Genomic DNA, 18,897 nt, shown 5'->3' with positions numbered 1-18,897 from the left:
TAAATATAAAAAAAAACAGTGCCCTCAAATCCCCTAAGTTTATTTTCTGGTAATTCCTACAGTGTGAAATAAAATAACTCTGGTTTCCCTCTTACTTATCTTATGAACACTGTAACTGTAGAGCACCCACCTAAATTTCAACCCACTTTCTTACTAAATATCAAACATGAGAAACAAAGTAGGCTAAAATTATAATAGTTAGATATATTAATCAAATCATGTTAGCTGAGAAACATTTGTTAAAAGTAAAACCACATTTTTAAAAAGTATTTTTCAAAGTCATAGCACTGAGAAATTCAGAATACTTAAATAAAAAAATCCTAACATTTTTTACCATTGTGAGATTGGTATTCTCAAGGTAACAGTGACAAGAGAGATAAGATAACAGCACTTACCTTGGGGCAGCTGTTGCTGAAACAGAAGTGGTGGTGGAAGGAGATCTTGAAGAAGCCTCATGCCCAGGGGAGGTGATGTTCACAACTCTGGCTACAGCTTTCTCAGCTCTGGTACAGTTTAAAGGAGATGAGTTCTTTCCACGTACAGAAGCTGCTGCTTTCAGGAGGTTTTCGGCAGTTAACGAAACACGTTCAAATGATTTTTCATCAGTAGTTGCCGATAAGTCTTCATTACACGCATCACTTTTGTCATCATCTATGACAACTATATTTTTTGGCATCTCCTTGAATTGATACACAAGCCTTTGCCCTTCTACCTTCGCAAGAATCCCCCTTTGGTAGTAGTATCTGAAAGAATAAAGCACCAAATGAGACAATTTTGTTATATATTTTATGTAACACTTTTGTGCTAATATATATACAATATAGATATTATATCCAACTATGTTTACATTTCATGCTCTTAATAAGTAGGAGATTTATCTATTATACACTGCTATTAATTACACTGTAAAACTGATTCTGTTCAGAAACACTCCTATACCAAGACAGTAACTGCTTTCATTTTGGGTCCTTTCAAACTCCACTATTTCAGCCTGAGCACTATGTGTCTGTATGACTTCCCCTTCCTCCCCCACATATCATCTTGAATAGGTGTAAAAGGCCCAGGAAAATAAAAAGGGGGAGGGCCCCCCAAGGAAGGGTGTCATTTGGCAGAGAAATGATTTCCTCACTCCTTGGGACTCCCCACCCCACAATTTTTTCCCCTAATTGGGAAACTAAAAAATGTATGGTTGTATATTCTCTAATTTATATAAATTACATATAAAATGTTTCAGATAAGGTATCCATTTACTGCTGGCCTTTATTTCCCCAAAATTACTTTAAAAATATGCAACTGCATACTTTTGAAGTATTCAAATAGCAAGATTTTTATTTAAAAAATTATCTACAGTATCCAATTGTTACAATTCCTATATAATGAGGAAAAGCAGTACAGTACAACTCCCAAATGCAAAAGCAAGATGAATTTCTGCCTCCAGGGATGCTGCCATTTTCACAAGAGAAAGAAGGATTCAGTGCCTTCTTTGCTTGTGGACTTTGTTGACTTTTGATCTAGTAGTTGGTAGGTAGGTAGGTTCCTGTCCTCCTGCCTAGGCCTCAAAGGACTGGGAGTGGAGTGGATACTGGCAGTAGCATTCATTAATTCCTGTAGAGATCAGAAACAAGGAGCTTATTGCCCTGTTTGCTCAAAAGGCTCAGGACAGAGAAGAAAAAGAACAAATCTAAAGGTCTTAGAGTTAGAAAGAAATTTGTTACTTCATTCCTTTTAGCCTTGTAACTGAAATTCACAAAAGAAGATGAAACTGTTTAAAATAAAAGTAAATTTGCTACTTGGTTGTATTAAGCATATTTTCACAAACTATGTACATACATTAAATTCCTACTACTCTAACAAATCATCTATTCAACCCCTTAGCAGTGAAATATAGCAGACAGGGCTGCACACTGTTTGGAGTGAACTCAGAAGACCATAAGATTAACAATCTATGGTAAATGCACACACCTTCCTGTTCATATGCAAATTAAATGCTAAACAGTTATTTCGGTTCTCCCTGGTACCCTCCTTATCCCAACCTGACCAGCAAAAGACCAGCTGATAAGCAGATGGAAGGGAACATTTCTATACTTCAAGTTATTCACAAAAACAAAAAACTACCATGTTTTTCCAAATGAAATGGACATTTCCAAATACTTGATTCTGGACAAACTGTCCAGAAAATATTTAAAAATAAATTCAGTTAGCAATTCAACATGTCACTGTTCTCTGAGTTAAGCATTTTAAAAATGTAATATGGAAAACAATTCTGTGGACAACAAATCAAGTTACAATATAAATACATGCTGTTCCTAAACCAACAAATGAACTTAAGACTTGTCTAAGGACTTTTAAAAAAAACAAGTAATACATTTCTCCAATACTATACCCCCAAACACTCTACTACCACCACCAACAAAAACACCACCATATACAATTGTGTTTTTCCCCTGCTTAGAAATTCCTGGAAATGTTACACCCTCAACTCTTAACACGTACAATAATGTAACATTACTGATATCAAAAGGAGACACCCGCATGAAAAGTGAGCATGCTTCCCAAAATGAATTAACATTTGTTTCATATTGTTGACTTAAACTCACCAATTACTGAGATTTTCTTTACTTTAAAAAGTGGTTTTTTTTTTAAATTATATAGCTAATGAACTAAGAGGGTATGTTTATATGGTTTGGTTTGGTTTTTTTACCTCAAGGCCCTTCCCATAGTTTCATAGTTCATGTCCGGTTTGTTCTTGTGCTTTCCCCAGAGCTTGGATACAGCCTTGGAATCCACAAGCTTGAAAATCCCCTTTTCTCTCTGTGTCCACTTAATATATCGAGGACAGGTGTTTTTGTCCTGAAGGAGATCTAAAAGGAACTCCCACAAATATGTTGTGTTGCCTTTAAAAACAAACATAAAAGCATTTTAGGCATATATGTATATGCGTGTGTGTGTGTGTGTGTGTGTGTATGTATATATATATATATATATATATATATATATATATATGCATGCTTAGAATATCATAACGGTAACTCACTGGGGTCAAATACTATGCAACATTATTACTTAATTTGTGTATTTAAGCAACAAAAGAATGAATGTATACAGTAAAATTCGATTATGAAACATTTATATTGTCTCACAGTCTATATTACAGATATTGTCTAAAATTCTATATTTGTCCCAAATCTATAATTTCGCCAAACTTTGTGATGCAGATCAGCAATATCTGAAACTTCTTGTTTTTAGCAAGTTGTCTGAGACCTTGAAAAGTTAAATCATTACAGAGCTAGTATATGTTAGAGTAAGGAATTCAACCCAGGCAGTTTTGTTGTTGTGTTTTTTTTTTTCACTTGAAGGCTGACCCTACTACACCATGCTGCCTCTAGAATTCACAATACTGTACATAGTCAAGTCCATTTGCTGTACAAAGGTAGGCTTACCACAACTCCCAGCACAATGGAGGCATGTCTATAATGGCTTGCTTAAATTTTTAAGTAAGGCTCAAGTAGCATGACAAAGTAGGAAAAAATCCTACAGCATGTGGAGTCAGGTGACCTGGGTTCAAATCTTGGTTCTGCTACTTACTTCCAGGATGACCTTGGGCAAGTTCCTTAAAACTATCAGGGACTTAGTTTCCCCATCTGTAGAATGAGATTGGACTGGATGGCTACAGTTGTACAGCTCTAAATTCCATGTTCCTATGAAAGCCAAAGTCCAAATTATTCTCATCCAAACTTACATTAACTTCTACCAGCTTCAATTTTGTAGAGATAAGCAAGCATGTAATGGCGTTACAGAAGTTTTAGATTACTCATCAAGTACTGGATGCAGACTTTTAATGTCCACACACGGATCAATAAGAGCAAGGCCTACCTCTCATGTGAAACAAATTTCTCATACATTACTTTTTAAAATTTTTATCAATTCCCTCTGATTAGTGAACTGGTACCAATTCAAAGAAGGCTTAGGAAAGGTCTTCCAGACAAACAGCGGCCTATCAAAAAGCTGCTTCAAAGTACACTTCAGATCTGGGAGAGTAGGGTTACATAGCTCCTGAAGAGCAGCATGGCATGCAAACAATTCAATGAGTATAATACTAAAATAAAAAGCAGATGGTACCTGTAAATTCCTTCAAGAAGCAGAAGATAAATTACAATATTTCATGGAACTGTAACAACTTGGAGAAGGCAAAGATTCCCTCTTCTGAGCCCTGTCACTTTGTGGATGGATAAGCTAAGAGGGGAAGGGATCTGCCTCAGGTCACACACTCACTAAGTAATAGGTTGACTAAAAGCCAGAACTCCTGGCTCTCCCCCTTGTACATCATGGGCACTTAAAAATATTTGTGGAATTGTATTCATTCCACCTCTTCCACCCTTCATTTTCACACCCTTCATTTCCTTTTAGACTTAAAAGTACCTAAAATTCTAGAACTTTAGTAGGAAAATGCTTAAAAGTGTCCAACTAATTTAATCTCAAATTTTGCACTGGTTTGCTGTATTAAAAACTGCAGATAATATAGATAATTTGTTGATCTTTCATAAGATCAACAAATAATCAGTAAGGTGCTAGTCATTAATTCATACACATATTAAGTGACTGGCACATGCAATGCCAAAGTGCCATAATAAGAAATATAAGAAACAGCTCCCTTACCCCAAGAAAAGTTAGAAATACAAGAGGGAAAATAACAAACATGTGGAACATAAATAATGACACAGTAAATTTTACAAAGGAGCACATAGGTTCTAATAAATCAGCTACAGTACAAGATGACATCAGCCTGGGTAAGCTTCATGCAGGAGATTCACCACAAGACTGAGCTGGCAACACAAAAGGCAAAAGTACAGAGCAAGGAAAACATAAAATATCAGAAGGACAAAGATTTTCAAGCTGTCAGTGGCAGATGTAAAAGCAGAATGACATAAAAATAGTTTTAATTTGTTATGTGTAAAAAAGAAACAATATTTGTGGTATTCTCTGATTCCTTTCTATAACTTGACAGCAATTTATATTTCTTCAGGCTTACAATGGGCTCATGCAAAATGAATTTTGTTCTGGCTCCCAGGAGGTTCATGTGAGGTCCACATTCATTGTTTGCACTAGAATTCTACCATACTGCTTGAAATGGTTATAATTTAGACACCCTCTTGTTATAGTGATGTGTGCTGTAATGGGATTTGACCTGTATGCACCAGAGGACATTAACTATAAAAGGTTATAATTCCTATAAGTTACTGTTTTGAGTATAATATAAATAATTCAAAGATGGGCTTATCATCAAAAGTTAAATGCAATTCTAATCTAGCATTATCCAAATTAAAACATTTGGTTATGCCTCCTGGGCATTTTAAAGGGAGTCACCTTATATACATCAAGGCCTCTATACAAACAGGTCCACTTACAAGGTGGAGCCAGTCCACCTGAAGTTGGCAGGCAGGAACTTTCCAAAGGTAGAGAAATTTAGTGTGAGAAGCTTAAATACAAATAATGAAGTTAAACTTCAATTTTAAAAACAGCTGAGATTTAAAAGTCTACATAATTTTGTCTTTGAACTAAATGGCATTTAAAAATAAATTTCATCATTAAATTAACACTTAACTCGAGGTTCTGGAAATTAAATTATTTTAAAGCTCTGAAATCAAGCTGCAACTGCCAGTCTGCAAACAGAACTATATATAATTCTAAAAAGCAAAGTTTCAATTTAAAATTTTCTCCCTGCCAGTACCCCCTGCTGCTGGAGAAGCTTGAGGCTGGTAGATGCTTGAGACTGGGAGTTCTAAGCTATATTGTAAAATGCCAAGTAGGTGTCCAATCTAAGTCCTGCACCAATAGGTTGAGTTCTTGAGAAAAGGGGCCACCAGCTTGCTAAGAAGGGGTGAATGGGCCCCAGTCACGAATGGAGCAGGTTAAAACTCTCATGCCAATCAGCAAGGGAATCAGGGTTTATTATAAGTGTGCACTGGGAGAACCAGTCTCCCTTCTAAAAATTTTCCCTAACTCTATTTGAATGTCTATCCTTTCAGAATTACTGATATCAGAATCATGAGAATCTTCCCAATAATAGTGTATAAAAGAAATTAGCTTCAATGCTATTCCTTCATGATACTGATTTGGGGATGGTGAAATGACTTCAGGCAGGCAAGGAAATAAAAGGAAAAGTAAAACTCCCTAGATGAGCCTCAAACTTGATTATTGGCTTCTAAATAACTGAGAGTTTGCTGCAACCATTATTGAAAAAAATAACTTATTGAACTAAATGCCCAGTTTCTCAACATGATTATATATTTTCTCTAATTCCCATTCAAATATTTTCAGATTAAAATTTTTTTAATACAATATCCTTTAACTATAAATAACTTGCTGATTTCAAGGATCAAATATGTTGTTTCAGTAAAATAGAAAGTAAATGTTGCACCCCAAATGAAAAGAATATGAATTACATCCATTTACTAAACATTATGAAAACAGTGGTGCTGACCATTTTAAAATCATACTTTAGTTTTTGTTTTTGTCGGGGCATTTTTTTTTAATCAATGATGGTTTGTGTATGAGAAATTATATAAAGGACGTCAATCAATCAAATGTAAAAGGGGAGAAAGAAGTGGGCCAATTACACAGAGAAGGTGTAAGATGAAGGGACAGACAGCCTAAGTGAACTCTAGGAAATATTAAAAGCACTGGAGGAAAGCCCTGGAGGATGCTGGGTGAATACTATACAGCACATTTATAGAACAACTACAAACAAGAATCACATAAAATGAGAAGCCATGGATACGTTGCAATCTGCACCAGTAGAAATAGTTACACCAATCAGATTATAAATCAATATGAGGAACGATTCTGGAAATCTCTAAATGATTTGTGTCAGAAAAGCAATATTGCAGTAATGCTTTATTATTCAATACTTTGCCATATGCTTTACTCTGACCTTGAAAAGACTATTCCAAGCAAGAGAACAATCTAGTAAGGTCAGTACTATCTCAGGGTGCCTTTTAATTGATATATATCCTGGAAAATTTAAATTTGCCTGAATAAAATTCTCCCACTAAAAATTTACATACTGAGAAAAAAACAAGCCTTAGTTTAACATACTACTTTCTTTAACAACAGTAGCTGCAATATAGTCTACAATAACTGCAAAAAAAAATTCATTTCATGTGCATCAATAAGTAGTTTTTAAAAAAAAAAATGCTATGTAAATGTCTGCAGTCAAAATTTCTACACACACACTCGAGTTACCTTTGCCTTCTCTGGGTTTTTTCTTGATGCCTAATTCAGGTGACCCGTTGGAAACAGCTGGTTGTTGGGTCTTTGGTTTACGGCCAACTGTAAAAAATAAAATTTTAAATAAAATTTTAAAATTGGGAATATAAGAAATATAAAATAAACAGGAAATATAGCCAGTGGAAACATAGCTACTAGACTTCTAACACATTTTTTCATAGAAAAGGGATGTTAATTTCCTGATTAATGCAATCTACACGTTACTTAGTAAAGAGTTTTGAGGTTTTCACATTATATTGGGGGGGGCGCCTCAAGACAATTGGGGATAAGTGACTTGTCCAGAGTCACACAGCTAGTAAGTGTTATGTGTCTGAGGCTGCATTTGAACTAAGGTCCTCTTGACTCCAAGGCCAGTGCTCTATCCACTAACTACGTAGTTGCCCCCTACATTATATTTTTTAAGCAATTTTAGATTACCAAAATTTGGCACACTCTTATTTGGCAATTACTGCTATAGTAAGAGAGTCTCTTTACTAACTTCTATTTGAATAGCAATGGCAAGAATCCAACTGCAATTCAAAAAATACTTAATTGGGGTGGCAGCTAGGTGGCGCAGTGGATAGAGCACTGGCCCTGAAGTCAGGAAGACCCGAGTTCAAATCCGGATTCAGACCAAACACTTTGACACTAGCTGTGTGACACTGGGTAAGTCACCTAACCCCAACTGCCTGGGGGGGGGGAGAGAAACTTAACTGCAAACTTTTTTGACTATTTTCTGTCATACAGGTTTGTATAAATCTGTCTTTACCTACCCATCTCAGAAGCTATGATCTAATGAAAAACTCAAGTGAAACGAGAAGTTGTCATTTTGAAATTTTTAAAATGCTAAACTTCTATCATTCATTTCTCTTTTGACCTGAAAAGCACAGCCTATTTTTTGAGTCAACTGTAAATTATAGAGATGAATTTTCCCATTACATATTTCATAGAACCAGCAATTTAAAGCTGAAAGGGACCTACTCTTTCCTTTTGCAGATGAGACACGCGATTTGCCAGGGTCACAAAGATCTGTAAGGGACAGGAGGAAGACCTGAACCTGGGTCGTGACTGTAAACGTGGCACTCTTTCCACCTTCTCCTCCCCGTGCTCTTCATCTTCCATATAACAGCGGATCCCATTTCAAGTTAACAGTTGTATAAATGGCCTGGATTCCTTCATTTCTGCTCAGCTATTCACGAACAACAAGGCCTGACTGAAACCTCCCTGAATGTATACAGGGTAGTTAAATCCTATTATAGACAATGCAACTTTTAATAAAGGATTTTTTTAAAATAAGTAAAGTTTGTGTCCTAACAAACTGTCTAGAGAACTGGGGCTTTGTTTAAAGTAGTTACAAGGATTTAAAATCCTGGAGAACAAGAAAATGGGTAGCAATGAGCTGCCTGATATTGGAGGTATACAAGCCAAAGCTGTACAATCTTTCTCAGGGACAATAACTCCCATGTACAAAATGCTTTAGGCTTATCAAGTTCTTTTCTCATAAAAGCTTCTGGAGATAGGTAGGTTCTACAGGGTGGGATACCTGTAATACCAAGAAGCTTGGAATAGAAGACCTGAATTCAGATCCCAACTTCTCTGAGCTTCAAGTGTCCTCAATCTACAAAATGAGGGGGCTGGATGGACTTTGAAGGTTCCTAAGGTTTTTTCCAACTCTTTAAAATTCTATGCTTTCTCTGGCGCCCCATTCTGGTAACAATTTAAATAAAATTATGTTACAATGAACTCCACAGAAATATATTTTTTATTATAGTGGAACGGTTACAATTATTGTACTGCTCGCTGTATGTTTCATCTCTGCAAATAAATGCGATTTTCAATATTTTTTTCACTGGATTTGACTTATATGTGTACTCAAAAATATTTTAGTTCAAGAAGTGGGAAAGATCCCTTAGATCCTAATTAAAACAACATTACAATAATTAGATAACTCATTGGCAAACTTGTACAACAGATTATATGGATGACATATCTTTCATTCAACTTCCAGTTGACATTCTTACCCACTCTGCTTACTGAAACCTTCTGTTGACATTGTTATCTTTGTTTATTCTACCATATAATCTGAAAGGAATTGGAATGAAGGCCTCTTATATTCATTAAACTAATTTTCCTGAAGGTGTAGACAGCACAGCCTACTGGATAGAGAGCTGGCCTCAAAGCCAAGAAGACTTGTATTTAAGTCCTACTTCTTACACATCCTGGCTGCATGACCCTGGGCCAAGTCACCTCAAACCCTCCATTTTCCAGGAAACTAAGCTGTGGAGGTCTGCTACACTGCATTGGTAGAGGGCGCTCCCCATTCAGGAGTTCTCTATACCCATCAAATCACTGGTCTAGTCCCTATCCCTACCCCAGAAAAGGTTTAAGTCTGAAAGTTAACAAACTTCTTGGTTTACACCTGTCTGAGAGATATTCCTATCTAGCTGCAGCACAGAACAAGGAGCCAGAGAGCAGCTGAGCATGTGAGGAGGGTGAAGAGAGTCACTTCCTGAGTCAAGGTCATTGTCACAGTGTGCTTTGTTTTGTCTGTAGTGTACTCTGACTTCCTACATCTGATAAATCCATATTTAAATATAAGAACTGAAACATACTGCAAAACCCAATGCAACATTATTTCTTAGGATCATAAATCTAGCAGAGGATGGGACCTGAAGCCACCTAGGAGAGGCCAACCCTCTCATTTTAAAAATCAGCAAACTGAGGTCCAGGGAGATTTACTTTTCCCCAAGGTCACTTATAGGGGAAAAAGCATCAAAGGTGAGATTGGAACCCAGTTCCTGACTCCAGAGCCAGAACTTTTTTTTCAGAATCATGCTAATTTATCTCTTCAATCCATGTGTCATTTGTGTTTCCTCAATGCACTTCAATAGCAAGGGGCATATTAAATAATGTGTTTTTATAACCCTATAATGACTATTTTTTTAGATTTTACCTCTGTAGTTAAACAATTCTGTTAAGTATTCACTAGGTAATCTGGTATATTTTCTCACACACACACAGAACCATAAAAAAATGTTTCCTCAAATTACTTGGAAAAATTGATTTCTTACTAATTTAAACAACTTTTTTATATTATTTATTCTTACAATTAACAAGATTAACTTTTTAATATGGGAATTTCTAGTCTGTTGAATTCAAACATAGATACATTCCCCTAATAGAAAGATTTGCTCAGAAGCAAAAGAAAAAATTGCTACATTTCTGTCTCCTTATCTTTCACTAACATTTTCATCATCTAATCCTCAACCCAGATTCTCTAAAAGTTAAAAGTATTTTCACAATGATAGCAAGAGTTCGAGTAATGGGGGAAGTTAGTATAATACAGGCAATATATATATTAATATGTAGCATCTATATAATCTAAATTTATTTACAAAGATCGGTGCTTACAAATCAGACAATGCCTAAGAATATATTTTCACTTTTTACATTATATTCAGAAATTACTGTGGTATTAGGGAAAAAAAAACATTAACAGCCCACTCCCAAAACTGAACACTATTATAATGAGGAAAACCAATAACACAAAACAAGTGATACAGCACGACCACATCTTGACAGGGTAGATAACGTTCTACTCCTGTCATGATCGACCTCTGATAAGGGGAGAAATGTATGTTTCATTCATTCTTTGGAAGGTACCAAAGATACTCTACAATGAATTTGATTAATTTAACTTAAAATGCATATTGGTCAGTATGTCACAGACTTGTGATTTGGTTAACATGGGGTAACTCTTTCCACTAACACAGATCACAATCCATCCATAACTTAATCTTAGAGTTATCTGAAGCTCAGGATGGTTAACTGATTTGCCAATGATCAGAATATCAGAAGGGGGATTTGAACCCTTCGCTCAGAATTTCTGTCTCCCTATTTCTATGTCTAGCATTCTAGCTACCATACCACATTACCTTAAGATGCCATCTCCTTTCCTCTTGGCTACAAAGTCAAATCCTATAACACTTGCAGAGGGGAAGACACACAATTAGGCCCCCAAACATCATCCTGTAATATAGCTTTGTCTCCACTCATCTGTGGTTTGTGATTGAGAGATTCAGTTGCATACAACAAACCACAAGATAAAGAATGACTGAAACCTAAACACATATATATTTGGCTGTCAAGTGCACACTTTTAAAACCCATCAGATTTGTTTTGCATAAACAACTTCCAAATCTTGCTGGTTATTAGAACAAAGCATTAAAGTATTAAAGGGTTTAAAGTATATAATCATAAATAGTAACAAATCTTTCCACTTAGTGTAACTTATTTCAGACTAAGATGGGAGGGAGAGCTTCTATGAAGATGAAAGGGATAAAATACTCTATCTCAAGCAACCCAGTACTACAAAAATTCATTAAAGAAAGTTGGTATATACAACAAAGGAAAGACAACATAAAATATAAAAAGGTTCCTTTTTATTATTTATCTGACATCTTTGAAAACATCAGGTGCCTCCTAATTTGTACTAGTACTCTCTGATTCAAATACTACATCAGTTTAAAAATAATGCAAATGTAATAAAGTGTTTAGTTTAAGAACCAAAGTAAAATTTTAGTTTGAACCAGGGTTCACTACTGATTATACCATCAATCAAAATGATACATTGTAAAGAAGTGGTTTAGGACAACACTTATTTTTAAGACGTGTACTCAGTTTTTATTAGTTTCAAATTCTTTTTCCTGAAGAAAAAAAAATAAATACGTTCCACAAAGGCACCTTCAACAAAAATCTACTCTACCTTTCTTCTTTTTCATTGGCTCATGGATATCTGGTGAGGTTGGAACAGGAGAGGTATCCATAGGTTCAGACTCCTCCGTTGACACTTCAACTACAGTCTCTGTGATAACATCTGGTCTCATAGCAGCATGGATAAACTCTGGAGTAGACACACAAGGAGGAACAAAGACTTCCACTATAAAAAAAAAGTTGAAAAAATTACATTTTTATCCCCCTCCCAATAAGTTTTATAACATAGGACAATTAAAACTTCAGAAGAGGTATTAATTATGATTCAACTTGGCAGTAACTTTAATGAGGCTTAAGATATAAAAGACCAGGCCATCTTTCATTCCCCTAGCCTATCTATGGTTTTCTCTCTAAAAACTACGGAAGTAAAATAAAATAATTACAGACTGGTAGGCATAATCTTGTAATCATAGAAACTGCCAGTGAGACTTTGTATTTAGTGTTTCTCTGACCTAAGAAATATAACTTTTGATCACTTTAAAAAATATGTAATATGTAACTTTAAATTTTGTATAAACAGTAAAACTATATTTTTGCCTCTAATACAGAGCATATTGTCATGCAAAATATAGATTATGATCCTTAAAATTCCCTTTCATACTTGATCAAAATACATCCCTTTTCTAACTAGAAGCTTTTCTTACAAATTACTACAAACCTTCATCAATGTCAACTCTAGGAAATCTGGGCCATATTCAGTAAGACTTAAGTCAAATCATCATATATTTCCTGCCGCAACATTTTTTTATATAGGTGAAATCAAGACAAAAGTAAAGAACCACTTAAAGGGAAAAGCTGTCACACAAAAAGTAAACATGCAGCCCAGGAGATCTCTAGACAAAGAGAAAAACAGTCCTAGTTCCACAGAGACTACCTGATGATAGAAGAATTCGATTATAAGCCTATAAACTCTATGGACAGCTAAGTGGCACAGTGCCAAGCCTGGAGTCAAGAAGACTCCTTTTCATGACTTCAAATCTTGGCTTCAGACACTAGCTGTGTGATCCTAGGCAAGTCACTTCACCCTGTTTGCCTCAGTTTCTTAATCTGTAAAATGAGCTGGAGAAGGAAATGGCAAACCACTCCAGTAGCCTTGCAAAGAAAACCCCAAATGGGGTCATGAAGAGTTAGACACAACTGAAGGACAACTACAAAATCAAATTATGATTTTTTTTTTAAAAAGCACTAGTTTGTGAAGCTATCTGCTTCTCCTTTTTACTCACCCCTTTGACTCACTGCCTATCTAATGGCTAGAGGGAAAGGGAGAGGATTAAGTCCCCAATCACCATATTCTGGGGAGCTCTATGCAGCTCTATGCCCTGTCTGCTATGGTTTATGACCAATCTAAAGAAAATCAGAATATAGTATAAGTAGTAACTCTAAAGTATATATATTTGGCATACTTTTTTAAATCTATAATTTTTTTAAACTTAAGGGTCTTATCTCATTGATTATCAGGATGAAACATTCAATAAATATTCAAAGCTCTGACATAAATGTATGCACACCTATATATCAGTCATTATTTTTGACCAACTAATCATACATGTAATTAGTAACTACAATAATCCATTTATACTTTTTACAGTCAATTTTCTTGAAAACTGAAACAAGTACTATAACATAGTTAACACAATAGTCATCTCAATGGCAGTTCACCTACCAGGACTTGTTGCATCCCTCAAGCAGGTTGGAGACTCCATGTGGAGCAAGGCTTCAGCAGCTTCAATTGTCTTATCTGTGCAGTGTACATTACTACCATGAACTGATGCTTCAACTAGGAAAAAAAAATCAAGTACACTCCATTAAAAAAGTCATTTCAAGTATATATTTTAAAATAAAAGAAACTCACTCCAGATGAAAAATTTTAAACATCATTAAAAAACGATTAGTATACACTGATTAACTTGAATACAGTCTTTAAAAGTTTCAAAGCAATAAGGAGTAGGCGGTATCTAAGCTTCCTAAAATGAATGTTAATTTTTAAAATATGTATATTTTTCTGGGGACTACCCAAAGGAAAAACAAATTGAACTCTCAAACCTTGAAATTTGAACTCTTATGTCAATTTTAAGCCAAAACTAACTAAGGAAAAATAAGCACGGTTACAGATTAACAATTCTATGAGATAAAAAAGCACTTCTATCAATATGCTATCCAATACCATGTCTAATAAAGCTCTGGGTCTGGGTCCCAAGCAAGTCCCTAACTCTAATCCCATTCAAAATAATTAAGTAGTTCTATTAACCAATAGAACAAATCCAAATTTCACTGTCACATTATATACCCTTCTGGGCACACAGGAATGACAAGTGATTCTACTCTTTACAAGAAGGGTTGATTCACTCCTGGTTTAGAAACATCCTGTCCACTGATGATGTAAAAAATGAACCCTAGGATTAGAAACAGTCTACTTTATTAAGGAAAATCATTGCCATTTCTCCTATAGTAACCTTTCCCTTCCTCCTGAGGGACCTTTCTGGGCTCCTCAGAGAGCAAATCCCTTTATTCTCATGAAGACATCCCATCTGCTTTATGGGAAAATGAGTGGTGGGGGGGAACAGGATCCAAAGTGCTGAAAATATGTGCCTTTGTATCATAAAAACAATTTCTATTCAATTTTAAAGGTAAAATAAAAACACCTTAGTTGAACTACTATTTTAAATGCTCCTAACTAACCCCACTACCTTCTCATCAGCCTCCAATTTTTTGGACAACATTTTTAAATTCAGTGACCCCATAACCACCTGTTGCACATCATCTACACTCTCACTAAGGTAGCTGTGCTTCTGCAGTTGCTCTTTCCATTTATGGAAATCTGCTCAAAGCTCAATCGTTCCAGAGAGGCAGCCAACATCTGAGTAAATCTATCTTTAGGTGACCCTGCTTACTCTATCTGCAGCTTCACTAAATTAAAGAGGGTTCAATTAGTACTTCTATCTGAACTTCAAAAAGGCAACTGACAAAATAAAATCTTTAAGCTGGAGTCAACCTAAAAGAATATAATCACAGACCTATTCAATATCACATTTTAATGCTATTTAGGAGGGGAAATTTTATATTCTAGATTACCTACAAAGAAGCTGAATCACAAAGAACTTGATCTAAGTAAACAGTAATAATTTTAAGTGTAACTTTTACTCAAAAAATTGCACGTGTGTGTGTATACACACACATTCTAGCAATTTTACCATTTTTAAGAAAAAGTAGAAATAAGAGTAAATTCCTTATCAAGTTATTTTATTAAGACATATCCTAAAGTGCCCAAAATATATATTTTGAAATGGGAACCTAAAACATTCAATAAAAACAATATCTGGAAACAAAATTCTAGTAGTTTAAAAAAATTTACACATGAATCCTATTTTATAAAGTCAAAAAGGGAGGGGATATTGGTATAAGTATGCCTCCCAAACCACAAATTATTATATTGCCCTTGATTCTTAATTGGATCAAGGTAAACATGCAAAAACCAAAATTTACTTAAACTCTTAAGTTCCTTAAGACCCTGGAATATTCCTTTAAAACTTATTTTCTACTCCTCACTGAGAAATTCCTAAAAACCAGGCAGGCAAAAATAGAGCTAAACAGAAAACTTTGTTCCAACAACCAGAGTATTATCCAAATAGAGATTTTGTTCCTAAGATCAAACATTATCCCCTAGTCAAAAATAATATGAACTTGACTAGCACTTGAATACACATATTATAGACAGGAAATGTTAAACAAAAGTTTGTATATTAAAACATTCATTTTTCATTCCATTATAATGACTCAATCATTAAAATAAGCAATATAAACCAGGCTGTGTTCAAAACTTGAAATATGCAAATAACAATGTGTATAAATGCAAACAATACAAGCAAATGGCAGGCATATTTAGAAACTGAAGAAATCCCATTCATCACATTCATTCCCATATCAAGTTTATGACAATAATACTGAACATGATCAAACAGAGGATACAAGCTCAGTCTCTTGAAAGGCACTTTCCGGAAATATGTGTCTTCTAAAATCAGAGACTACCCACACTGCCATTTTATCTATGTCTCCTATCAGCATTCCACAACGTAACTCAGAATAATCACAATAAAATTACAAATTTCAAATATGGAAATGGACAACAAAAATGTTTCGAAGTCAAGGGATAATTGTGTAAGAAGGCTATACTACAGAGTCTAAGTCAACAATGTGTATAAGAAGTAGCCAAGAAATATATCAAGATGATGCATGAAGGAAAAAGTAGATAGATGGCCAGCATTATATTGAAAATGAAGAATAAAACAATGAGGAGCTGGAAGATTATAGTGGTTTCCTCAAAAGATCCAGAAGGGAGCCTCATCCTTTATGGATGATTTATAAAAAGACATAGATAATAATCATACAGAACAAGAAGGAAAAGGTTGACATTTGCAGTGGTAAAAGAACCCAACCCACATCAACAAAAATATTAAGAAATGTTTAATAACTACTTCAAATTCTCTCCACCTCAAGTTTAGAATCATAAATATAGTGCTGGAAGAGAGCTCAAGACTTCATTTAGTCTAACTCCCTTCATTTTACAACTGAAAAAAAACCTGAAGCTCAGAGACACTAAGTCAATTAGTCTAAGTCATACAGAATATGTAAGTGGACAAGCCAAGATCCGAACCCAAGGTCCACTGACTCTCCATCACGTAGTGTATCTGCAAAAATATGCTTTGCTTTGAAAATAGTCTGTGATTTCTGAATGGCTTTTTAATCTTTGTTAACAAGGGATGGCTGTTTGCATAAGGGAAGCAGAGGTACATATGTGTGTGTCTACACACACACATATATATATATATATATGGAAATGAATGTGATATCTAAGGAAAGGCATTAATAAATAAGATTAAAATTTTTTAAAACCTACCTACTAGTCCAAATTGGACATCTAGATAACTGACTGATCACCAAAGAAACAAAAATGTAATATTGCCTCTAATAACATGTAAGAATTACTTTCTGATATTTATCAACCATGATGTTTTATCCATATCAATAGTTCAATAAAATAGAAAATAAATGTTATCACTGAATAAGTTTGAACTTTGGTCTTAATGATGTACTATATTTTTTACAAAATATTAGTCAAAAATCAGATTTTATTTTGCTTCTTAAAACTTGATTAATTGGTTACTGTCTCTTAGAGATGGGTCTGAACTATTTCACAGAAGGGAAAAATAAAAAACCCTCCCCCTAAAAAGCTATGATTCCTCTGGCACAGAAAAACTTCCAATGAGGGAAATTCCTTCTACCAATGTAGACTGGCTCCTGAATGCAGGCAAGCACTTTTTTTCAGTCTCCCTTGCTTGGTGTTGCTACTGCCGATACTCCAAAGAACAGACACAACGGGAAGAGAACAGGGAACACGTTTGAGGGAACAGATTCGGAAAGGGAAGTTTTGATAACAAAAAAAAAAATTGCTTGTGTCCCCATGCACTCTCTGGTGCATGCCTTGTTCCATTTCTTTCTAGTCCAACAGTGCTATATGGTAGATTATTCCAAGCTCTCTCTCACTCAACAGCTGTCAGAAAACACCAAACTTGGTCATTCAGTCTGACAAGAGGCATACCTCAGCTTTAGGGAAGAGAATCCCAGCAATAATCTAGTTTACAATAATGTTTTGGAGCAAAACTAAAAGTCAGTAGCATATTTAATTAGAGGGCAATGGAAAGAGTGAAAAAAAAATTTCATTAATTACTGTACCTCTAACCAGCAAGAGGATAAACTAACATTACAAGGTCATCATTCAACGGAGTCTCTTGTTTACAATAGCTTATCCTTTAATGCCCTGTAGCAACTATCATAATACTACAGTGAAAAATAACACCAAACATTAAATGCTATAGTAAATTTTCATCTTCAAAATCAGTTTTTACTCAGTGTAAAAACTGAGTAATTTTTTTCTTTATAATATTTTAAGCCCTTTTTGAGATTATGATTACTAAGTTTGAAATTCTGTGTGGAAGAATCCAAATGACAATTGTGTGGGAGAGGAAACACTAGATTTGAGATCAAAGGACTAAATCACAACTCTACAGATCACTTGCTACCTTGGGCAAGGGTGACTTAAGCAAGTCCTTTAACCACCTCAGTAAAACAAGAGTTAGATTTGCTTATCATTGACGCACCCTTTTTGCTCCCAATCCAATGAGGAATTTTTTTGTGCTTTTTCTTAAACCAGACCAGTGATTTTATCAGATTTTAGATAGCTCCAGGCTATCCAAAGCTTCTATCGTTTATAGTTTTAGAGTTGCCTGGGGGCAGTGAGAGGTTAAACTCAGGGTTAGACAGCTGATAAGCTGTCAGAGACTGAACCTGAACCCTCATCCTCCTCACACTGAGGCCAGCTATCTCTCCATTTTGCCACACTCCTGATCTATGAGGAATTACAGTATCCAGTTTTCAGAAAAGAAACAAAATTTCACAATAAGATACAAGTTTCCCATAAATATCCATCTGCAGCTTTCCCAACATTTAAGCTGTAACACAGGCTAAGTGTAATTTAAGTAATTATCTAGATAATTTAGACACCTCTCCCCATCCTTACCCCCAGCCCCAAAAAAACAACTTACTACTAAGAAAAAAAAAAGGGATTTTCATCCAAGCTAGCCTGATTGGCTAATCTACTTTAACTTGAGTTACATTATTACTGCTTTCCTCTTTACTTCAGTAGATACAAGCTTAACATGACTACTGAAAACCAAATGATTAAATACTCATAAATTAATTTTAAAAGATAATGACATTTCCTCTACTGTTTTACACCAACATTTTTTCAACCATTTCCTCTAAATTTGTCTTTTTCAACCTACTCTCTCCACTAGACCGCAC

The 18,897-nt window shown here is 35.0% G+C and overlaps 1 protein-coding gene across 7 annotated transcripts in view; it reads right to left on the bottom strand.

Annotated features, from left to right (window-relative positions):
- ELF2 (E74 like ETS transcription factor 2) overlaps positions 1 to 18,897 on the bottom strand; it is a 125,710-nt gene that overhangs the window by 4,169 nt on the left and 102,644 nt on the right. For 5 of the 7 annotated variants that reach the window (XM_020967480.2, XM_078148942.1, XM_020967479.2 and 2 more), the window contains 5 exons: positions 13,703 to 13,816; positions 12,032 to 12,205; positions 7,243 to 7,329; positions 2,702 to 2,894; positions 396 to 743 (listed from right to left, as the gene is read on the bottom strand). In XM_020967480.2, the coding sequence (XP_020823139.1) occupies positions 396 to 743; positions 2,702 to 2,894; positions 7,243 to 7,329; positions 12,032 to 12,205; positions 13,703 to 13,816 (916 nt within the window). The remainder of the gene's footprint in view (positions 1 to 395; positions 744 to 2,701; positions 2,895 to 7,242; positions 7,330 to 12,031; positions 12,206 to 13,702; positions 13,817 to 18,897) is intronic. The other 2 variants (XM_020967483.2, XM_020967485.2) reach the window with 1 other exon arrangement.

Source organism: Phascolarctos cinereus, unplaced genomic scaffold (genome assembly GCF_003287225.1).
Source record: "Phascolarctos cinereus isolate Bilbo 61053 unplaced genomic scaffold, phaCin_HiC Scaffold_9;HRSCAF=440, whole genome shotgun sequence".
Lineage (NCBI taxonomy): Eukaryota > Metazoa > Chordata > Mammalia > Diprotodontia > Phascolarctidae > Phascolarctos > Phascolarctos cinereus.
The sequence above is the reverse complement of the archived record's forward strand: the minus strand, read 5'-3'. Positions and strand labels throughout refer to the sequence as shown.